At 45.8% G+C, this 22,480-nt stretch overlaps 2 protein-coding genes across 2 annotated transcripts; both read left to right on the top strand.

Moving 5' to 3' along the window:
* Window positions 1–6: 6 nt before the first annotated feature.
* On the top strand, window positions 7–4,288 carry LOC128726867 (zinc finger protein Xfin-like). Its single transcript, XM_053820711.1, has 4 exons — window positions 7–505; window positions 579–838; window positions 1,698–2,925; window positions 3,046–4,288. The coding sequence occupies exons 1-4, from the start codon at window positions 7–9 to the stop codon at window positions 4,248–4,250; spliced, it is 3,192 nt and encodes a 1,063-aa protein (XP_053676686.1). The 3' UTR covers window positions 4,251–4,288.
* Window positions 4,289–19,208: 14,920 nt separating this feature from the next.
* LOC128726856 (somatostatin receptor type 2-like) lies at window positions 19,209–20,678 on the top strand. The gene has a single exon (XM_053820699.1). The coding sequence runs from the start codon at window positions 19,209–19,211 to the stop codon at window positions 20,676–20,678; it is 1,470 nt and encodes a 489-aa protein (XP_053676674.1).
* Window positions 20,679–22,480: the final 1,802 nt, after the last annotated feature.

Below are 22,480 nucleotides of genomic sequence, written 5' to 3'. Positions count from 1 at the left end.
TTTGGAATGCATCGAACCTCAGATAAGTTCCTTAGCGTAAAAAATATAATCCAACCATGGCTATTAAAATCAATGAGGAAACATTGGGAATGGTGTTGTCCAATGCTAGATGTAGAGAGTCTATACCACATTTACAAATGTATGGGGAACTTTTGTTGCTTTACTACCGACAACACGAGTGCAATGATAAACCATTTGGAAAAACATGACGATGCCAGCGGGATCTTATCGTGTTCATATTGTGCGGTTGGAACTAATTCAATCACTGAGCTAATCGATCATATTCAACGCCATCACGGACAATGTCGATACCAGTGCAAGTTTTGCTTCTATCGCTCACTGGATGCAGCGAATGTTTATAATCATCTGCAACTTTATCATTTGGAGGAGCATAGCTCGACAGAGTCTATACTTCAAATTCCTCAACACCCGGAGATACCACGCGTTCATTATATGACAGATGCTGTGAAGGCAAAAGTTAGACATAAAATGTTGAAGTGCACAGGTAAAAAATATATCATTTTTATTATATTGATATCAATATGAGTCTGGTTAATTTTTGAATTTTATTTGTACAGTTTGCCATGAGAACTTTCTTGTTATTGCATCGTACATTCAGCACATGCAGTTGGAACACCATAGCAATGTTATTACGTGCTGTTGGTGCTTGAAAACAATAAAGAAATATGCTATCGCAACTCATTTACTCACTCATTACATTGGCATATACGAATGTTTGTTTTGTGAGTATGCTTGTAATATAAAACAGTCTATGCAACGCCATCTCAGCAATGTTCATTCGTCAAAACCGTTATTTTGTTCAAAAAGACGAGAATGCGTAAGTATAAAGAAGTCGTTATCTGATTCATTCTGATTATAAAATGTTTATAATTTTTTTGCAGAAAATTGAGCAAACGGAGAAAACTTATTTGCTAGATATGAGAGTAAAAATTCCAAGAGGAAGTGTGTTACCCTTTACTGGTTGTTCGAAAAAGGGGTTTGACAAACCACAATACAGTTCTGCCGTAGCAAAAAAGGATGACCAAGCACCTGTTGAAAATAATCTCAATGTACCAAAAATTCTTAACGTTCACGGTGGTATAAAACTTTCTGCGGACGGAACAATTATTGAAGCCCTAGAGACCGCTTCAATATGTAATGGAGTCAGTGCTTCTTCTGTAACCAACGAGTTAAATGCTGATCGTGATAAGAAACGGAAAATCGATAAGATCAAAATTCCCGTTGGGAAAAAAATTAAACTAATGCCAATGGAAATTACAGAACCTTATGTTCGTAATAGCTGCAACAAATCTCCGATAAGTTTGGACATAAATATAGATGCTAGGGAAGGGAAAAATTCGGCCACAACGTCTTTTAAGCCAACCATTGTTAAAATTGTTAAGGAGGAGAGCCAACAAAACGATCTATCTATTTCTAATGCCTTGCAATCTATATCAGATAATGGCAAGCGCATTAGAACGCCGTCTTTACATACTAATAGCGACAATGATAACCCTTCATTTGAACGGATACGGTATCATTTTGATGCTTTTAAAGAAGTCATAGATAAATATTACCGAGCGTTGAGTTTGATCGTTGCTTCTAATCCGTTAACATGTTCTGACATAAACGTGTGTGGTATCCTTAAATGTGAAAAAGCATTTGAAGATTTGGATGCCTTAAAAACCCATTTACAGAAGGATCACAAGACGTCCATTACAGAAGGTAAAATGTTAATAACGTGTAGACATTGTTTGCTTCCATTACAAACCATCAGTGCATTCATAACACATCTTACAGTTCATAGGCTCAACCAGTACGTTTGTTTCCTATGTTGTTATAAACATTTTCTGTTGACAAGTGTTGTGAGTCATATCTGTAAAGATCATTCATGTACTACGGTACAACTTTCCTTTGCGCATCCTAAGAAAAAGAATTTGTTATGTGACATAATAGTAGTCATGCCAGGAAGATTATCTGAAGCAGAAAAACGTAAATGTATTCAACGAACTATAGCAATGGGTGTAAATTCCTTGGATAAACTATCAAAGAAACCAAAGACATGTACTAAGCCATTATCAGCTTCACAATCCGCTTCAAATAATGTTGAAATTAACCAGGTGAACCTCCCCATAGATCCTGATGCATTTCCTAAAGCAATTCATTACAGCACAATTTACAAATGTGGATTTTGCTGTAAAGTTGAAACTAGTAAATTATCATTTCAAAAGCATGTAATTGACTGTAGTTGTAGAAATGCAGTTTACTATCCTTGTGCACATTGTGGAAAGAGTTTAAAATTTTGGATAAATCGCACCCATCGTATATTGGAGCATCTACTCTTTCATGGAGAAAATTTATATTATTGTGAATCCTGTAACTACTTTCATTATTCGTTCGACAATGTAGCTATGCACATTAGAATGAATCATATCTCAACATGTGCGATAAAAGTGTTGCGGGAATCTTTGGAACAATGGGAGTGCAATGTATGCCAAATACGATCTTCTATGCGGCAGAAAATTATGGAACATATGCAAAATGACCATGATTTACCAGGAGAACGTTTCATGTGTTCACTTTGCAATCATCGAGTTTTCACCAACATGGAAGGGTTGTCACACTTCAAAAGTACTCACCCAGGAAAGAAAGTATTGATGATAGAAATGTATCATTTGGAACAAGATAACTCATCGACCAGCGAAAGCGCAGATACAGACTCTTCCAACGATTTAGATTTAGTTGATGTCGATCGTGAAAAGGATACTGTTCCTTTGTCATCATGTAGCGGTCAGTCGGATGGGAATAGATCAGCGTCAGCTTCAGTAGTAGCACAGGAAATTGATGATAGTAATGAGATAACAAATCATTCAAAGATGCAGAGTGGAAATGAAGCTACAAATCCAGCAATAATTTCTTCTAGCAGTAAGTGCAGTCGAATGTGCACTGTTTGGAGAGAACATAGTTATGCTAAATTTCATAGCAATGATGAAGTATTATTTCGTCGAAACCAAACTCAAGAAGTTGATGCACGTATGTCCTCAGTTGCGATGAAATTCAAAATCAAAGGCAGTTCAGTAGAAAAAGCACATGGCTTACCCGATATAAGTAGTTTGAAGGATCATGAACAATGTTCTAGTAATAGCTCAACAGTATCGGATGGACTAACAAATGAACAAATCACATCGCAGCTCCTAGAAGATAAGAAGACAACTTCTTCTGTAGGGCGAAGGTTGTCTAAGAGAGTGGCTGTAAAAAAAGATGTGTCATACCGATGGAGCGACTGTACCAAATTTGCTTGCATTTTTTGTGAGTGCAGCTTTGAGTTATTTTCGTCTTTGCAGAAGCATTGTAGTATAGTGCATAAATCGCAAAGCAAAGCTTTTCTAACTGATCCTAATGTTGCCGGCAATCAGATGGAGTCAATCATTGCATTCAGATTGCGTGTATTAGTTTGTTGCTTTTATTGCGATGTGAGAGATACTTATGCGAGTCTACGACTTCATCACGATAAAAAACATTTCCCTCTTTCGTTCATTTGTACAGACTACTGGAATATTTTCAAATGTGGTCTATGCGCCTATCTGAATGGTTCGGGTAATGAAAACGAATTCCGTATGCATTTCAATCACTTCCATAGCCGCTACAGTGAAAAAACATCACCCTACGATCATGTTGACGACGCATTCCTTGAATGGGCTCTGACACACGGGAAAAAAGTGAACAAAGAAGATAACAGCAAAAACATAATAGTGAAATACATTTGCAGTCAGTGTGATGAGCAGAACGAAAATGAATTAGAAATGGGAATACATATAGCGCGTCACATTATGACATTCAAATGCACTTACTGTGAGATTCATTATAGAAACCTGAAAGTACTGTATGAACATGTAATCACAATTCACCGCAAGAAGGACTATTCTGTTCCTTCATCTTGTCCGTTGAGTTATGATCGGACGCTTCTTGATGTTGAAATGTGTTTCATTAATGGGTTTATTATATCTAAACGGGAAGCGCAGTTTACTAGTCATGGCTCTTTGCAAAATCTTGAAAAAGGGTTTCAGATGTACTACGACAGTCAGTTAGATGAACTGGTAAAATACAAAGAGACTTTGCTTATGCCTATTTTTGAAGCAGATGAGATAGTTTCGAGAACTTCTTGTAAGACGTTCATACAAAATCAATCATCTTATCCTTGTTTAAAAATAACGTGTCTGGATATCGATTCTAAAAGTTACGAAAAGTAATATTAGTGAGCAGGTAACTGGGATGATAATCAGTAGGTAATCGCAAACATTATTATTTTAAGTATTTTTTTAAATTTTGGAAATATGTAAACGTTTTTGAAAATAAAAGAATTGAAATCAGATGTTTAATGTATGCATACGATATATTGTCATATCTTTTATGAGTTGTTTTTATAAGTTGGTTGGATCAAATATATGAATATCACATCCATGAGTAATGTTTTTCTAAAAGAAAAGAAATTATAAGTAAGTAGTTGTGATGCAGAACTTATCCTAACGGTATACAAACACGATAATTACATGCAGTGCATTACAAAGTATCGCTACTGTGTTACACTCTTTCGTTTTGAGCGTACATATTTTTCTTTGTGGCAAGCAACAATTTTCATCCTCTCGAAATTTAAGTTGGAGTTAAAAAACAACAGTAGCTATTAGTATACAACATGCCAAACAAAATGTTCTGGCTAATACTGCGGTATCAGTCTATCTGAGCATATATAGAAAGCACACAATTATTTCATAAACATCAGTCAGAATTTAATAATGAAGATAACGAAATGTCGTAGTTATGTTATCCGGTAATACACAAAATAATTCACTTCCATTGTTATCAACGAAACGTCATTTGTATTCCAGAAGAAATCAAATAATTAAAGAAAATTGCCTTTTAAATTGTCTTCAAATTGGCTACTTATTCCAGGAATACAGTCTGTTGTGTCGGCTGGATTCTATACTAAGCGTTCGTGTCTGTTCTGGACAGAAAGAATACTTTTAGTAAGTGAAATTGAAAGTGGTACTTATTTTTATATAATTATGTCATTAAATCGCGTGTAATTGATCACCTCAAATCTGAATAAATCTTATCAGACACTACAACCACTTCAGCTTGGTCCAGGGACTAGACTTGTTCTTTAATGTGTCAATTTTATGGAAATACGCCACTAAACATTCTTCAAAGTAGGTATGCGTAGTACCATGAACTCCAACGCAGTTTCACGTCTGATAAGTTGTCTGGTTCTCGTTAAGGCATATGAATTATTTTAAGGATAAATCGAAGCAGAATAGTTGATTTTATAGTTCAAACAACCTAAAACTTCCTGAAGTGGATAATTGTATACAACGTGTTTTTTCATAAGATGCCTTGAATTAAGAAGAATACACGAACGGAATTACACCGTTCACTGTGAGCACTAGGGATTTATAGTGCCAATAATATGGTTATATTCGAAAATCAATTCAAATAGGTAGTCTTAGTCTAATAAATAATCACTAAGTCGCAATAGAAATATATTAAGATAAAACTATGAACTGTATTTCATTATATTGTAATAATAATTTCAGTTTTGTGTGTTCAATTTTGAATTTAATGCTCAAAACCGAATCTTATATCCTACAAAACGATCCGCAAGCTTTTGTTTCCCGATGAAAAATACTGGAGCAATATAAACGTCTCAGCGTCAGTTAAAAACAATCCATTCGTAAGCTTCTATTTATGTTAACGCATAACTATCCTTCTCGTTCGAACGCTAGCTAGTTTTCTTAACATCTGTATCCTGTTGGCCCCAAAACTCTCAAAGGCTTAACGGTTTGTTTGCCTTTTAAAATTGTAAGCAGTGATCTTAAAGTGTATGTTAAAGCAGCAAGCGTTTTCAGATATTAATTTTTTCTTCATTTTGCAAGGTCTGTTAGAATTAAATTTAGCCCATAACGATACATTTTGTTTTCAAAAAAAGCTAGTATAGTGTTCACAGCTTAAGCACTTAATATTTACAACTGATTTACTACACGTAACTGTCAAATGCGTGAACTCCTCCAAGCGATCGTGAAAATCGCTTAAGCTCATCAAACACACTAAAAGCTATGCTTCGCCTTGCTTAAAAGTACTAAAAGCTCCCATGCTTAGCAAAGTCCACAATCGCGTCTTCGTTCTCAACCCTAAACTGCTCGAAAACCCCAAGATACCTGGGAGCATCGAAAACGCGATGCACACGATCTTGTCCAGACATCGTCCGCACATCTCGTAGCTCCCGTTTTTATTTTCCCACTGTGCGGAAAACCCATTGGCAACCCGTGTTCGGTTACGCACGGGGTGTTCGTGTGCGCGCCACCATCTACGAAGCCGTCCCGAACACAGCACGAGGCGAGTCGGTTACCGCCAGCGTACCGGGTGCGTTTTCGATGTACCACCGGCCGTTCCGGCGTATAAATGGAGAGTCGTATTTCTTCCGCCGATGCAAGCGGTTCCGTTCACAGCAGACCGGCAGAACTCTCACCTACGTTCCCACGAACGGTCGAACGGCGCGTTCGAAGTTCGTTACACACAGCTAGCTGTCTGCTTAGCGCTACCGTGCATTCCTTCCGGATGACTTTCCGGGGCAGCGAGGGCACCCCAACCGAACGGTGGAAGTGCATCCAATCGGAATTAGACGAGGAATTTTCGATTACCGGATTGTAATGGCAGCTTGCGGGCTAGCTGCACTTGCGTCTCTCGCGCGCGCGTACCCACACGCCCATTAGTGCACCGGCGTTGCACTGGCGGATGGTGGCGGTGCATTGTGCGTGGCCGAGTTTTCCGGATTCCGGCACCAACCGCGTGTTAACTGAGGTGTGTGAGGGGGTGGTGACTGTGCGGTGGAAAACACTCCAAAAAGCCTTCCATTCCTGGGCACCGTAGCCGTCCCACGTGCAATTGACCGTTATCGAAGGCCCCCCAAAGAAGGGGTGAGATCGTTGGCCTCCCATCAGTGGCCGGAAGAATCCCTGTGGCTGTGTGCGGTGCCGGCGTGTAAGTGCGTCAATTTGTGCGCGTGTGTGTGTGTGTGTTTCTTTGTGTACGCGAGCGGGAAAAACGGAGCGATAATTAGCCAGTGCACTCGCGCAAACCGCGTGCTCCCACGCGGGTCCGGGTACGGGAGTGTTTGGGTGACGCGCGTCCATCAGGTCACCCGTGATCGGCTTCCATCGCGAACGGCCATTTCGAGATCGTCAGACCCGCGCAAAGGGGTTGGGCGGGCGTAAAAATAAACACTAAACTGCGACGCGGGTCAGTTGGGCGCGATGCAGCTGCAGTGGCGTTGTCGTGGCCGTGGCAAACGCGCCATTGGGTGGTGCACCGGGTTGTAGGGCGATGCACGCGGTAGACGCGAAAAGTAAAGAGCAAAACAAAGCGACAGCAAGTGGTGGAGAAACAAGATAGGTGAAAGACGAAGAAGAAGCAAAGCAAAAAGGCACCAGAACGATACCGTCCCCACCCACACACACACACACATTCGTGCAGTGGGAGTGTGTATGCTCGCAAAATATTTACGACGTGTGCCGGGCGATGGAAAATTTATGAGTTTTTAACGATAGCAGCATATTTTTCTGCCAAGTCTGCGCGCCTAATCGTTTGTGATCGGTGCCGCTTCACGGTTCGGTGGCAACGCAACACAACCTAGCCCAACACGAAGGAGGGCGGTGGGTGGAGGCGTAGGACGAATAGGGAAACCCTTGGCGTCGCCTGCAAGCCAGCAGGAGTGAGCTATGCGCGGCATCGGCAAAAATTCCAATTTGCAACCAGTGGGTATCAGTAGAAGGGCGAAATTAAATCGCGAAATTATACGCGCGCGCGCGCTCGCCGATTCCAAGCGAGCATTCCGAGGCTTCTAAACAAAGTGCGTCGGCGAATGGAAAGTGTAGCTCGCGGGTGAATCAACAGAAGCTATTTGCCCTTGCTTGCAAAAGGTCCTGACTGTGAAGGGAAAGAGAGAGGTGGCCGGGTGCACCCGACATTCCGGCAGTCGCTTTGTTGTGCCAGCGCGCCTCGGTACGATTTCCAATTTGATCGATAAGAGTGCTTCGGATGGGAAAGTTATAAAAGCCACCCGTAGCCGGAGGGATGCCACCCTTACCGGATGCCGGTTGTCATCGCCATCGCGCAGCCATAAATCGGGGAAATCCGTTCGCGGCGGGATCCTAGCGAACGCACGCCCAAACACACATTCCCAAGACGAACTGCTACAGGTGTGTCGTCTCAGCACGTGCGTGTGGGTGGAGTGTACCGTACCTGAGGTTGATGGTTTTTTGAAGCTAAGTGAACGATTTTGAACGAAGGAATCGAACAAACGGAGAGGTGGAGAGAGTGAGAGCGAGATAAATATAATGTATACACGGCTTCGGCAGCAGCCAAAAAGCATCACGAGTGATAATGGTCGCCGACTTGATTGAGCACTCTGGATATGGATATTAACACGCAGGTATGACGATTGAGATCATTTTTGGGTGTACTTATTCTTCTTTTTTTCCTATTACGCTTAGGAAGTGTTTCACCAAGGGTAGGTGGGCATGTGTTTGATGTTATGAATGAACTAAGCGCGATCAGTAGGTGTGATGAGATTATTCATAGCTAAAATGGCATATCAAATTACACAGTTGAAATAATTTATTCAAAAATCAAAAGTATGCCATGGAAGGTTAACCACCAGGCGCCTCCATTGTAGTGGATAATAGGACGCCTTCATTGTATTCGATTTATTGAACAGTCTGTACGAAAAATTCAGATTGACATACGTTTTATAGCTGCGAAATAATTTCATGGATAGTTCATAAAAACAAACTTATGTTGAAAACCTCAATACATTTTGAAGTTTATTGAATGTAAGTAATGTACGTTTAACAACAGTTTTGATCGTGTTTCTACATATCGCAACAAAATCTTTTCTGTAAATACCGTTGAAACAGGAATTTATTTTCATATCTTGATTGTGAAATATAGCGCACTCTGTGGCATTTTAATTTACATTGGATAATAAGTATTATTGGAGCCACATCATGAACAAATCACCAGGCGTCTCCATCACGCCTCGTGTGTTTGCTTGATGGAGACGCCTGGTGCCTAGTACTTAATGTGGTCACAGCGAATACTAGTTTCCAATGTTATTTTAAACTCTAACCAGTGTCAGTTAGGGTAAAGGTTTTTTTGGTGAAAAATGTATTTTACCGTAATGGAAAAAACATGACTTGAACTAGATAATAATCTATGACAGAAAATTAAATAAAGATGAAATATGAATATGTTTTGCGCAAATCATGCATTGACAGAACTCATAATGGATACATTAAGGAATTCTCACATTTATGGCTTAGATCAAACTTTCGTGTTCTAAGAAAAAATTTACTTCACTTAATTAGAAACCTTTCGTGTGTGCTTCTGCTTTTTTTTCCTCTCCTATGTAACGATGCACTTCAGCTGTAGCAAAATGTATGATCACTTAAGGGAAACGAAAGAATTTCATATACGCAGACCAGCTGTAAATACGTGGGATGATTTAAAAACTCGCCGAAACATACCAACTTTTGCACGTTCTGCGCCGAACCATCGTCAACCACCGGGCGGCTCCATTGACTTAGAATGCAAGGCGTCTGGCGCTGGCACTGGTTCACCATCGCTGCTAACGATCAGAAATCTCAACGATGACGGCAACCAGGTACCACCGGCAGCAAAATTGTTTAGATTTTACACATAACTTGCCCCTTTCGTGCTGTCGGCAACAACCGACCTGGCCGGTTTCCATTTGCATTGCATTGTTTTCTTTTTCTCTCTGAACGCTCCCGCTCGTCTCGACAGGATCACTCAAGGAGCCACGGTGTAGCGAAAAGCTAAAAAGAAATTCGCGACCATGAGCTTCCTCTTTTAAGATGTGCCCCTTTTTTTCTAGAATGTTGCCAACCAAGCGTGATGCTTTCTGTCTGAATGCCGGCGTACCATTCCACGGGCGTTGTCGTTCATTTTTCCCTGTGTGTGTGTGTGGGTGTTTTCTTTTTTCAATTCCCTCACCCATGATATGGGTCCAGCTATGGGTTACACCTGTGCTGGGTGAAATTCTTTCCTTTAATCCAAATTCCACCCCTACGAGTGTGTGTGTGCCGGTGACGCGACGTGATGAAACAAGACGTCCGGGCGCAGATACGAGTGACCCGAGAGGATGCACTTGAAACGTGCACGGCGGCGCTCATGCGAGGGAACTCGTTCGTGCGGAGCGCTACGGTAATAATCGTAAAATTGTTTCCGTACCCGCGTCCCAACGTAAACACAGCGTGACCCAATTCTCGCCGGTCGGTTTGTTTCTTGCGAGATAGTTTTTGGGGCGGAAAATGGCACCGAATGGAGGGCGAGGGATGTGCAAGTGCACCGGTGCACCGATGCCGATGCCATCCGGGACACTCGGACTGCTGCTACTGGCCAGCATCTTGGCGATCTTGCCGGTGAAAGCTTTTAGCACGTTTTCTCTTGCATCTCGCTCGTGGTGCTGGGACGAGCTTTCCCAGCTGGCCGAAGTTAGTTCCGCGACGCTCGTGTAACATATGGAAAATTTAAAGTTTCTTCCCGGACCCGCGCACGTGGGGTTTCGGCGTGACCGAGTTGGCTTCGTTCGATGGTTTTAGAAAAGCGGTCGCTCCGAAAAGCATCCCTTATGTCCTAGGTCGAGCCGTTCGGTACAGATGATCGTCATTTGTATGGTTATGAGTATTTTACCCTTACAAAATGTGCTTCTCGATTGACCCGCTTGCGCTCTGCATCCTGCAAATGTAGCGCATATTTCCGGTCGAGTGGATGCATTTCTTTTTTTTTTACCAGACAAACTATTGCCTAATAGATTCATATTGCGCTGAATCGCTTCCGCTCATGGGAAAATAATGACGCACCGTTTTGGTGCTCGAGAGACATTTTTGCTGGCATTGTACTGTACAGACTCGTAAACAGTTTAGCCTCACAACTTATTGTTGGAAACTATCATCTTTTTTATTATGACTACGTGCTTGGAGACGGCGGAAAAAGAAAAAAAAACCACCCAGTCAGCTAACTTTGAGAGGCTTTCCGGGTGAGGCAAAAACGCCCTCCCCGAAAGAAACATGTCCTTGAAGGAAATATATTCACGACAAGCCTGCCCGCCTGCCTTTTATGTTGTAACAGCGCCCATCGAGCGGTCTCGCAAAGAAGTAGTTTTGTTTGAGGAAAAAAAAAAAAAATAAGAAGCATCAAATGATGAAGAACGAGCAGGCCTCGACTTTCGGGCAACCGTATGGGACAGTTCGAGCGATAGTGACACGTTCGGTGGTAATGTTGGCAGCTTCCGCCGCGTTAAAACCATTTTCGTTTGTTCCTTTTCCACAACCGCAAACGAACGACGCTCTCTGGCTTAGCTCTCGAAAATGGCTTGAAACCGCGGCCCTAAGTCGTGCGGTTTTGTAACACCAACCGGACGGGGCCTTTCGGGAGGCCTTTGGCACCCGGAGCAAAGGAAGCGCCGAATGTCACAGCCTTGCCCACAGCATAATGGAAGTTTTCAGCAACTTTGGCCCACGTTCGATTCCGGTCTGAGGGGAGACCATGGGTGCAACATCTCAGGCCACGTCGAGGCCATCTTGCCGAGGAGACAAATTGTGGGGCAATGAAATTGAAAGATGGCCCGAGCGCGATTGAATAAACAGCGAAATAATAATGCCTAGCGAAATGAGAACGGTGGCGTTACAAAAATGACACCAGGCCCGGGATGAGCTTCTGGTTCGGGAATCAGGAATCGTAACGGTGGAAATAATCACCGGTGCGTGAAGTTCCAGGGCCGGCACGCCGAGGCCTCAATTTGTCAGAGTGGCGATTGTACGAGATTGAAATATATATGAATTAATAGGTTTTCGCGCGCCCCATAATAGACTTTGCAAACTTCCCGGCGAGCTGCTTCCAAAGAGCATCCTGCCAAGCATACCGCTAAGCTCGGGACAAAGCCTATCAAAGTTACGCGAAATTCGGACCAATAAATCATAATTTACGTCCACCATCGCCGCCTGCAGGGAGCACACTTTTTCTGCGGCTTATCGTGCTTTCGGTCTTGGACCAATAAAAATGACTGTACTACAATTTGGCACTCGCACCGTTCCCGGGCGATGGGTTCTCGTGCGCACTTAAAGCTACCCATTTTATGCTGTCTGTTTGCGGTGCCTTGTGAGAAGAGTTTTTGAAGATTCAAAATAATAGAAGATGAATAAAAACCCGCTCTCACACGGCTATCAAAGGTCGGTGGGGCGAAAAAAAAGGGGGAGGCACGATAAAAACCTGAAGTGGCCATCGCTATCCCTTCCGAGTTGTATGTGTGCCCGCCAGTAGGGTGTGAAATGAAGTGGGCGGCACTTGAGGACAGGAAGGCAGACGGCAGAAAGTTCATCTGCTTCCCACGAAGCATGTGCAGCCTCCAGCCTGGTAGGTTCGGTATATTTATGAACGGTACAAAAAGCATGATCTATTTGTTCTGTGTTCGGGTGATTTTTTTGCGTTTTTTTCTTTTCCCACACTCTTTTTCTTGTTCACCCGGTCAAAAAGGGCCGAATAAAGGAACCGGTGGCGTAGCTGAAAACCTCGAAACTGCACCAACGGGGACGTGAGTTTTGCGATGCAGATGGCCCCGATGTAGTTATCCAGGGGAACTCCCACCGGGCTGTTGTTGCTTGCGCTTGTTTATTGTTTTTTTTTGGTTGTTGTTGTTGAGTTTTGTTATTCGCTTCTTTTTGTCGAACATCCCAAATGGCCCATTTACGGTAGGGTTTTCGGTAGAGGGGCATCCAAAACAGCCCCGACCGTGTTTACCGTGAGCTGTTTATGTATGGAATAATTGAAAGCTACCGTAAACGTGGCCGCTAGACTCGTCCAGGCCAACCCCAAACGAGATTTCGGTGTTTGTTTGTTATTGACCTTACGGAGGTGTACTTCCATTTTTACTGCCGAAGCCCCTAACGTGAGGAGCGTAAATCGTCGCGTGTGTCTGCGAACAGGACGATCAGCGTAACAGCACCTAATTCAAACTTATACTACGTTCAAAGTACTGTAAATCCTCCCGGTTCCTTGCCAGTGTGCCTCTGGAGTGAGAACAAATGAGCTCGTTCCGGATCATAAAGGCGAACAGATCAACACAACGACTGGCGTTGCGTAGCGACATACATCATAATTTAGGCTCGTTGTGTTTTATGATCGCGAGACAAATGTAAATAAATAGCCACCACGCCTATTCTGTTACGATGCTCCCGCAAACAAGGAAGCGGGCGCACGAACCCTGCCCGAGTCGCTCTTGTGGCGATCAAAATTAGTAATTGAACTAATTGGGTTGCTAAAAGTTCACGCTGCGTGGGTCAAATTGAGGTTATCAGCCCAATCAAACGTGAGTTTCGCTGATAAGTAAAAGCTTTGAGCGATGATTGGCCTACACGGATCCTGTTACAAGCGAGCACCCCAAAATTCGTCCACCGGTAGCGTGACTCGTGTCCTCGGAAGACGGTTCTTTTTTGTCTTCCTGGAACAAAAAAAAATGGCCCACCAACAAGCGTGTTGTGTGGCGTTTTCTTAGGCGCGAGCAACAAAAAAATTGGTCCTCCACTACCAATGAGAATCACCATCATCATCATCATCAAAAGGCGCTAGCAAACAAGAGCCCAACACAAAAAAGAGGTCATCAGAGAAATGCGAACTATATAGGTGCGTGTATTCTTTTGCGGTTGTTTTTCTACGAAATAGTTGTGTTTTTTGGTGAAATGGTTGTAATTAAGGCGCGTGGGTGTATTTCATTGGTGTATTTCGTGTATGTGTGTGTGTGTTTAGTTCCATGTATTTTCTCTTCTTTTGTCGCGAATCAACTGCCGCGAAAGCAGGAGGCTTCCAACAAGCGCCATTATCGTTAGCATTTTGCGCTGTTTGCCCAGCGCCTACTATTTGGTTTCATTTTGTCCCGTGCCTCCCCGAGAAGGTGGAAATTTGTTTACATTCAATTCATTCATATCTTCCCCGTGGCCCATCTTCCGGTCGGAACTGCAACTGTACCGATCACGTGCAAGCCGGCAAATGCGAACTAATAGCAGAAGATTTCACCCAGCCGCGCCATTACCTGACGTCATGGCGCTAGCTCATGGATAAGCCAACGTCTAGCGAGTATCACTCAACTGCTCCACCCAACCGTACCCTGGTACACGGTTTTGGCGACGGGCGATACATTTTCTGACATGCTTCCCGTGTGCCGGTGGTTCTTTCATCCTTGTGTAGAGCAAGAGTGTTTGCCTTGTGTGTGTGTGAGTGTTTTTTTTCACCTTTCACTTGTCTCCTGCCGTTGTTGCCGGTGTCGTTGTATTTTTTTTGTGTTGCTTCTCTTGTCCCACGATGTTTTTACTACCAGCCACCTATTCACATGTGGGCCAACCCCGTGTTCGGTCCCGTGTGCGTGCCTGCGACCGTGTCACGCCCCCGTGAGCCGGACAGGGAGCGACTTCAAAATCACCCCGTAGACAGTACTCCTGCGCCGACAGTTGTCAAAACGGTGACAGCGTGGCGGCACGGCACGGTTATTGTAATGTTTATTTTCTGTATGCTAATGAGATGAGCGCGCTCCGTCTCCGGCGCTTGGCGATGAAACCGATGGGGTCTGAGAATAGATTTCACATTTCTCCTGCTAAGCAGCGGGACGACGCCAGGGGCAATTTCATTCAATGAGCCGCGCGCTTTGTATGCCACTCGCTGATGGGCTATCGGAATTGGTCCCGTGACAGCCACCGGACGCACGGGATCGCTGTCCCAAGGATGCGTCATGTGACAAGGCGCCATTTTCGTCCGGATGCTGCGAAAATGCGGTTTAGTTTTGGTAGCATTTTTCGAGATGCACCTCAACGAACCTTGTTTAGCTCTTGGGGACAGCAATTTGGGCATTACTCCCGCCATGTTTCTACAACAAACGTCCCTAAATGACAGCAACCGTATGGCCCGTTAAACCACGATCAAAGTAATCATGGACCATCAAGCCCGCTATCGGTTTATGATTCATCATCCAAGAGTCACTTGAAATTTAACTTGATCGGCTGTAAAGCAGGATCAAGCAGATAAATCCCAGTTTAACGGGGGAAGGATCTTAACCCCACTCCGCTTGCTTTGTTTACTGTCGGGCCATAAAATTGGCGGATTAACAGAACACCAACCCTCCGGTGAAGATGCAATAAAGCTCTCCTTCACTAACAATAACTTATCGCCAGGTTCCCACCTCCCACGGGGACGCGTTTTAATTGAGGTATGTACGAGCATGTTTTTTTCTGGTCTGCTGTTCGCTGCTATTACCGCCTTGAAATGAGTTACAACATCCAAACCGATTGTGACAAACACAAACACACGCGCACGGTAGGGGATGCCTGCCTGGACAACCTTTAATTAACAGATCCGTTTGCTTCGACACACAGGCAAACCGCTCTTTCAGCGTCGGTCGTGTGCACAGATTGTTTGTTTGGAGGTAAACTTATTAGCGCTGGCGCCGTGGCGCAAACATGCCCCACCCCCCACTCTACCCCCACCCCCTCGCTCGGTCCTCGCTTCAGCGCTCCATTTCCGACAGGGCTGCAGGTGCGAAGAGGAAGAGGCGAAGTTAAAGTTATCTCTCCGCCGGCAGATAAAATTAAAGTTCCTAAGCTGATCCCGAAACAGGTGGTTTTACGGGTTTTAATTTAATTAAAGCGCTCCGCGGGCCCTTCGCCCCAATGCTGATCTTGATAACGCTTAATGGTGGGGGTGGGAGGGAGAGTCTGGTGGAAATTATGAACCAACCGAGCCGTTTGGGTGTGCCGGACGCCGGTGGGAGGGGAAGGGGGAGGGGAGAACGCGAAGTATGTGACGCCAGTGGTATGGATTTTCTCGGGTTTACAGGTTTGGTGTCATAAATCTTCGCCCTCTGGGCGACATAAGGCGACTGTTGCACAATCGTGCCTTCCCCTCTCCTACTCCTCCGTTTTCTCTCTCCCTCTGCCACCGGAAGCCAATTCCGGATCATCAGTGTAGGTCGGTCACCGTCGGGTTCGGGATGGATCGATTGCACGTGACCCAGATTCGGCACGGCGTGGACAGTGCGGAACTACTGGTTGGCTTGCTTGTTTTTTTTTTGTTCGGTCGCCACGGGTCGCACGGGAAAAATGGAAAAATATTGTGCTTGGAAGATCAAGCCGCGAACTGCGGCATTACTGTGCGATGCTGTTGGGAAGCTTTTCACGCTTAATAGAGGGGTGTGGGTGAGAGGACGGATGAGTTTCGCACGTCGAAAAATTGCGTCCTCTGCGATGGGGAGTGTAATCCCGTTGCACCGGATGTGACGTTGTAATTTATGTTTATTTTTTTTGTTAAAAAAAGATCTCCCTATCGTTCCACGAGCACGTTTGCTGCTTCGATCCGAGGACGAAAATGGCACAGGACACTGACACACGGTTCCGTGAAGTGGCTCATTTGGAAAGTTTTATTTGCTTCATCAATGTTGGGATGTACTTTAGTTTTGTTCTTTTTTTTTGCTTCTTCCCCCACCGGGTTGGGCTTCAATTGGCTTTCCGATCAAACTTTCCAGCGAGATCGATATTTACGTTTTATGCCAGAAGCGATTTGCTCATAAATATCATAAATGTTTCATAACCACTTAACTCGCGCGGCAATAAAAATATACCACCCACCGGAGCCATGGTCACAGAGTTGATCGTTGTGCGAAAGGTTTTTTTCTCCGCTCGCCCACAATTTTAGCCGGTGTGCAATCTCGTTTTATAAGCTTTTCAATTTTTGCCACCGCAAAACGATGATGGACCGCGATGGACGAGATGGCTTGGATTTCTTTTCCTTTTTTTTTTAATAGCAAACCCGAAGACCGTTGGCAACCGTCCGAGGGCTACTTCGATCACGGTCGATTTGTGCGCTAAGTGATCGCTTTCTTTTTCGCTCGCCAGCGAGTTATTGAACTTAGCGACGTTTGCCATGGGATATGACAATAGCCCGCACGATGGAGACGCCTGGTCATCCGTACAAAAGCGCCCCCTGGCGGTGGGTTCGAAACCACGCCACCGAATTAGCCACAACTAAAAGCCCAAACAAACACGAGCCAGTCGGGCAAACAAACAAGTTTTCTCACTTTTCGGCCCAACTCGATGGAATCCCACCCAACCGCAGCCGGAGCGCGCTCGTTTCGGGGAATCGATTCGTTGTTTAATGAGAGAAGTAAACAGCGAACCGGTGCCGGATGGCAGCAGGGGACCATAAACCGTATAGAAACACTATCTCACGCCAGATGGTTCGAGGAAGAAGAAAAGAAGAAAAAAAGAATACACCGTAAAAATGACACCGTGTTTTTCTGCGCGGCCACGCACGCACACGCCACCCACCAGCGGGAATGCTGCCTTATTTGCGTTATTTGCTTTTAGCTTCCTTATTTGCGCGCCGGGTCATCGCGCCCGGCCATCGGTGGCGTATTATTTACCGTCTATGATTGATTATCCTGCCGTGTTTCCGAAAGCCATTTGCCGCGCGAAGCATTTCATGTGCAGCGGTAATCGTTTTAAATTGCATGTAAATTCCAGCAATCGTTTACGGGCGTTTATTTTTAGCACCGACAGCGATGCCGTCCAAACGGTTGGCGTGCATATCGATGCGCATTCGTGTCGCCGGATCGAACGCCACGAATGGTGGCCATTGTTTGTTTTGAGCTTGAACCCGTATACCCGTGTCGTGTCGTGATGGAGAGCCAGATGGAGGCGCCCAGTTGCTAAGGGTGCAGGCACGCGCAAGTTAAACAGCGTGCCGAAGGTTTATCACTACCGGTCACTGTTTACGCTCCACGCCCAGCCGAAGAAAATGGACCCAAGTGCCGGTTGTAGTTTTAGCGATTTATTTTTAGGAACGAAGGCGTGAGGAGTTGTTTTGTGAGGGATTGTGGTGCTTTTGTGTTTCGATGCTGCTTGGTTCGCTTGCGTGCATAATTTTTGAGTAAACAACGCAGCGCAATAGCGACACATTATACAGATTGGAAGGCAGAGAAAAAAACTCTAGTGTCCAAACAAACAGTTCCCCGTTATCGATACTTTCAGCAGACGCGTTTGCTTGAGCTCAGTTCCTTCCGCAGCATGAAACACCCGACAGGGTAGCAACGCATTTGACACTGCAATTTAATCCGATTTGGTGCAGTGGCATTAATTCCCACCTGGACCCACGGTATGTGAACAGTGGGCGTGAATGACGAACACCCGGTTCCACCTGATGGCGCCTGTCAGCGCGAGATATTGCGTTACGGAGCGTGTTTGTGCTCGCGGTACCTTTTAGCAAATTGCTTTGTCGACCCGCTTTGTCGTGCAAGTGCACACGCAAATGCAAAGGAAAAGGCACCCGCCAGAAGGCGGACTGTCCACTGGTGCGCGGAAAACTGGCTCTAATTAACCCCTAAACCGGACGGGGTGTTTGTGTGTGAGTCCGGGTTGGACGCGAAAAAGCCAAAAAACCCCAGCGAACCGGACTGGTTAGACAATGGGAAACTAATTAATTTCGAGCCGCACTCAGACGGATGGTGTAGCAATTGAAATCTCGCCACAAAGCGGCCAAACGTCGGTCGGCTGGGTCGGTCCTTTTTGAGTCGAATGGGCACACGAATGCGATTGTCCTGCTTAAATGCGTACGCCGAGATTTTGAAGTAAAGCCCCTCCACCGAAGCCGGGCTTCAGAATTGTGGCGCCATGGCGCATTGTCGTGAGTTTTGTTGTAATCTACTTTATTTGGTGGGAAGCTTTCCTTCTTCTCGGAAAGACACTACACCTGCCCGGGTCGGAAGCCTTGCCAGGAAAAGTTAGAGTCAGGCAAAATAATTTACTGTTTTGTACGCGACCTTGCGAATTCGAGCAAGTTTGCGGAGCAAATTTATTCCAGCAAAGCTTTGGTCTCCTGTGGAGACTTCAGTGCTAACTAGATTGGCGGTGTTGTAATGACATTTGATCAGAATTCATGCTGTGATGGATCTTCGCTTGTTTTAATGCCCCGTTTTCGTCTTTCCAGGTCAAGTAATTTGAAGCTCAGTAAAATCAACCCCCCTCAGACAACTTAGCATGGTGCTAGAAGCGAGCTAGAAGACGACTCGACCACACCTAGCTCCAGCAACGAGTCCCACCATGGAAGAAGGAAACACTACGTCGTTCTTCCTGCTCGGAGGGTACGATTCGTTAATCGATCGAAACACGTCCGCGTTCAGCGCGTACCCAGACGAAGAGCAACTCAACCAAACCATGGGTAACTTTACGTGTCCACCGACGGACATGCCCACGACGTACTACCTGTTTATGTTCCTGTACGCGGTCGTCTGCCTAGTCGGCGTGCTCGGCAACACACTCGTCATCTACGTGGTGCTACGATTCTCCAACATGCAAACCGTCACCAACATGTACATCCTGAACCTCGCGATCGCGGACGAGTGTTTCCTTATCGGCATCCCGTTCCTGATCGCTACCATGCACATGAAACGGTGGACACTTGGTGGTGCCATGTGTAAGGCGTACATGGTGAGCACCTCGGTGACGCAGTTCACGTCCTCGATCTTCCTGTTCATCATGTCCGCTGATCGGTACATTGCGATCTGTCATCACATCTCGTCACCGAAGTACCGGACGCCACTGGTGTCCAGGATCGTGTCACTGCTCGCGTGGCTCGCATCCGCTCTGATCATGCTGCCCATCATGATCTACGCGGACGTGATCGAGCAAAAGCCCAACACGTACTCGTGCCAGATACTGTGGCCGGAAACGCACGGCCATCTGCCCGGGTACACGTTTACGGTGTACTCGCTGATACTCGGTTTCGTGATCCCGCTCTGCTTCATCATGACGTTTTACTGTCTGGTTATCCGGAAGCTCCGTAACGTAGGTCCTAAAACGACGGGAAAGTCTCGTGGTAAGCGGCGTTCACACCGTAAGGTGACTAAGTTGGTGCTGACCGTCATCACGGTGTACATCCTGTGCTGGCTGCCATACTGGATCTCGCAGGTCGCGCTCATCACGTCCGACTTCGAGACGTGCAGCACGCGACTCGATCTGATCCTGTTCCTGCTGGTCGGGTGCCTCGGTTACATCAACTCCGCCATCAACCCGATCCTGTACGCGTATCTGAGTGAGAACTTCAAGAAGAGCTTCCTGAAGGCGTGCACGTGTGCGGCCCGAGCTGAGGTGAACGCTCAGCTAAAGCTCGAGAACAGCGTCATGCCGAAACGGTCGAGAACGCGCACTAACTCCGACACAACGCAACTGACGACTGGCTCAAAGGTACAGCATCGGTTACTCGTAGAACCAACGACGACGGCCACTACGACAACAACTGCGGCCTCGTGTGTGTCATCTCGGAACCCAAGTCCTCCACCGCGGAACAACGGCAACCATCTTCTGACCGTGCCTGGTGTTGCAGGTTCCACCGGTGGTTGTGTTGGTGCCCACGACAACAATAATGACGTCTCTGACTCTGCGAGAACTTCAGACGACAGCCCCAGTGGGAAGGCAAGATCTCTTCGCGGGGACAACTCGGGTCCGGCAGAAACGCGCACGACATTGACGACCGGAAACGGCCTCGGGGAACCACTTGTCCAGGTGACGTAACTCGCCTCAGGTGACGTTTCCAGTGACAGCTCGAAGCGAAGGCGGGGTTTTCGAAACTGATTCCTTGAGCACACGTTGCCAAACGTAGCAAGACACGGCACGGTGTGTGTAAATGTGGGAAGGTAAGCAAAACTTATTTATGTGATAAATTAGTGTTAACGGTGGCACCGGCGATACATGCATGTGTTTCATTTCGACATTTGGGTCACTTTTCGCCCCAATCTCGCTCGTTGCCGCTCGATGATCGAAACGCCTCTCGGAGCCTGCCATTCTGCATCCGATCGATCGCACGCGGAACGATGGCACCGGGCCAAAGCACACCCCGGAGGTTAAGCCCTGCCCGTTTTGGGAAGCAACCGAACCTGACGGACATGTGGACATGTGTTGCATTTGCGTGCCACCGTCCCAGGCGCCGTGCCGCTTCCCGAAACCTCCGGGACCGGAATTCGGTTACACAAACTTGAGCTCACGAATTCCCATTTCCCGCCGGGGGTGGTTTGTGCTGCTGGAACGTCTTTCGAAATCGAACGCGCTGAATTACGACGGCTCAATTGCCGGCTACGTACGAATTACGACTATGATGGCTACTGCGATGATGATGATGATGGTGATGGTGTTCGCAACACGTTGAGTGCCTTTTTGGTAAGCACGTGAGATATTTATCGCTTTCAGAAATTGGCGTCGGGCGGGATCGAACCACTTCGGGGTTGGTTTAATTTATTGTCCGCCCGTGGATGCGCTTGTTTTGTTTCGGCTTGCATTTTTCCATCAGACGCCCCGTTCCTTCCTTTTCGTGCTCACCCCATTTTCCAATCGTTATGTTTACGTATGCAGCCTGGACGCGAGATTAAACCTGCGCTTGATTGAGTTGTGACGCAGCGTGGAGGCCCAGTCAAACGAGCCAACAAGCATTCATCATCCGAATTCATCGAATTGCCTAATGGAACTTTGTTTGGGTGTGTGTGTGTGTGTGTGTGTGTGTGTGAGTGGCATGGCAAAAAAAAACACGCGGCATTAGTTTTCCACAGCCACGGTGCGAAACGAGTGGGTTTTCCCGGGCGGTAGGGCACGTGCGGGGGCGCATATTTTGCTTGGCAGCTGAAATGTAACGTTCCGCGCGTGTTTACCAGACAGACGGTGGATTAATTTACCGCTAGTGCATCATCACATCTCATCGTGGCTACAAATACCGCGATACCGTTTGGCAGGATTTCGATTTCGAAAGATGTTAGAGCGGTCGGTTTTGAGCGGTTTTTGGGCGAGATTGTTTCGGGCCGGTATGATATACTTGTTTTTTGTTAGAAGCTATCGCGTGTCAGTGTGGTCCTGGGAAAGGGCGAAGAACTACGGCAAGATACAATAACGGTGCCATCTTAGTGGTGCGATTTTCTCTTCCCGCCTAAGCAAAACGTCAAAAAAAAACCCCCAACGAATCGGTGTTGCGTAAGATTTCGTCAAACGGCCATAAATAACGTACGATAGCATTGTAACTAAGGAACTTTGTGCATTGTAGAATATTTTGTACACGATCAAACTGGTAGATACACTCGTACATTGTGATCAAGAGTTAAGCAAGCGAAACAGGAAAACGTAAAATGACCCACTCACATGCTACACTACTCGCGTAATAAACGTAAACGTTGTCCGTTTTGTTTTTCTCCTCCCCACTAGTAAGTAAATCAAACGCAAACGAGCCGCATGCAATGGTTTTTAGCCAACGGGTATGCAAAAGAGTGACAAAAAAAAAGTTCTTCTTCTGTCCACACACCCGAAGGAATCGCTCGTCTCTAACGAAACCTCCC

The sequence above is a fragment of the Anopheles nili genome, chromosome 2 (assembly GCF_943737925.1).
Source record: "Anopheles nili chromosome 2, idAnoNiliSN_F5_01, whole genome shotgun sequence".
Taxonomy (NCBI): Eukaryota; Metazoa; Arthropoda; class Insecta; order Diptera; family Culicidae; genus Anopheles; species Anopheles nili.
The sequence above is the reverse complement of the archived record's forward strand: the minus strand, read 5'-3'. Positions and strand labels throughout refer to the sequence as shown.

Coding starts and splice junctions, on each gene's coding strand:
- LOC128726867 (XM_053820711.1), top strand. CDS start 7: ATGCATCGAACCTCAGATAAGTTCCTTAGCGTAAAAAATATAATCCAA. Junction 506..578: donor TAAAATGTTGAAGTGCACAG/GTAAAAAATATA, acceptor TTATTTGTACAG/TTTGCCATGAGAACTTTCTT. Junction 839..1,697: donor GTTCAAAAAGACGAGAATGC/GTAAGTATAAAG, acceptor ACCCATTTACAG/AAGGATCACAAGACGTCCAT.
- LOC128726856 (XM_053820699.1), top strand. CDS start 19,209: ATGGAAGAAGGAAACACTACGTCGTTCTTCCTGCTCGGAGGGTACGAT.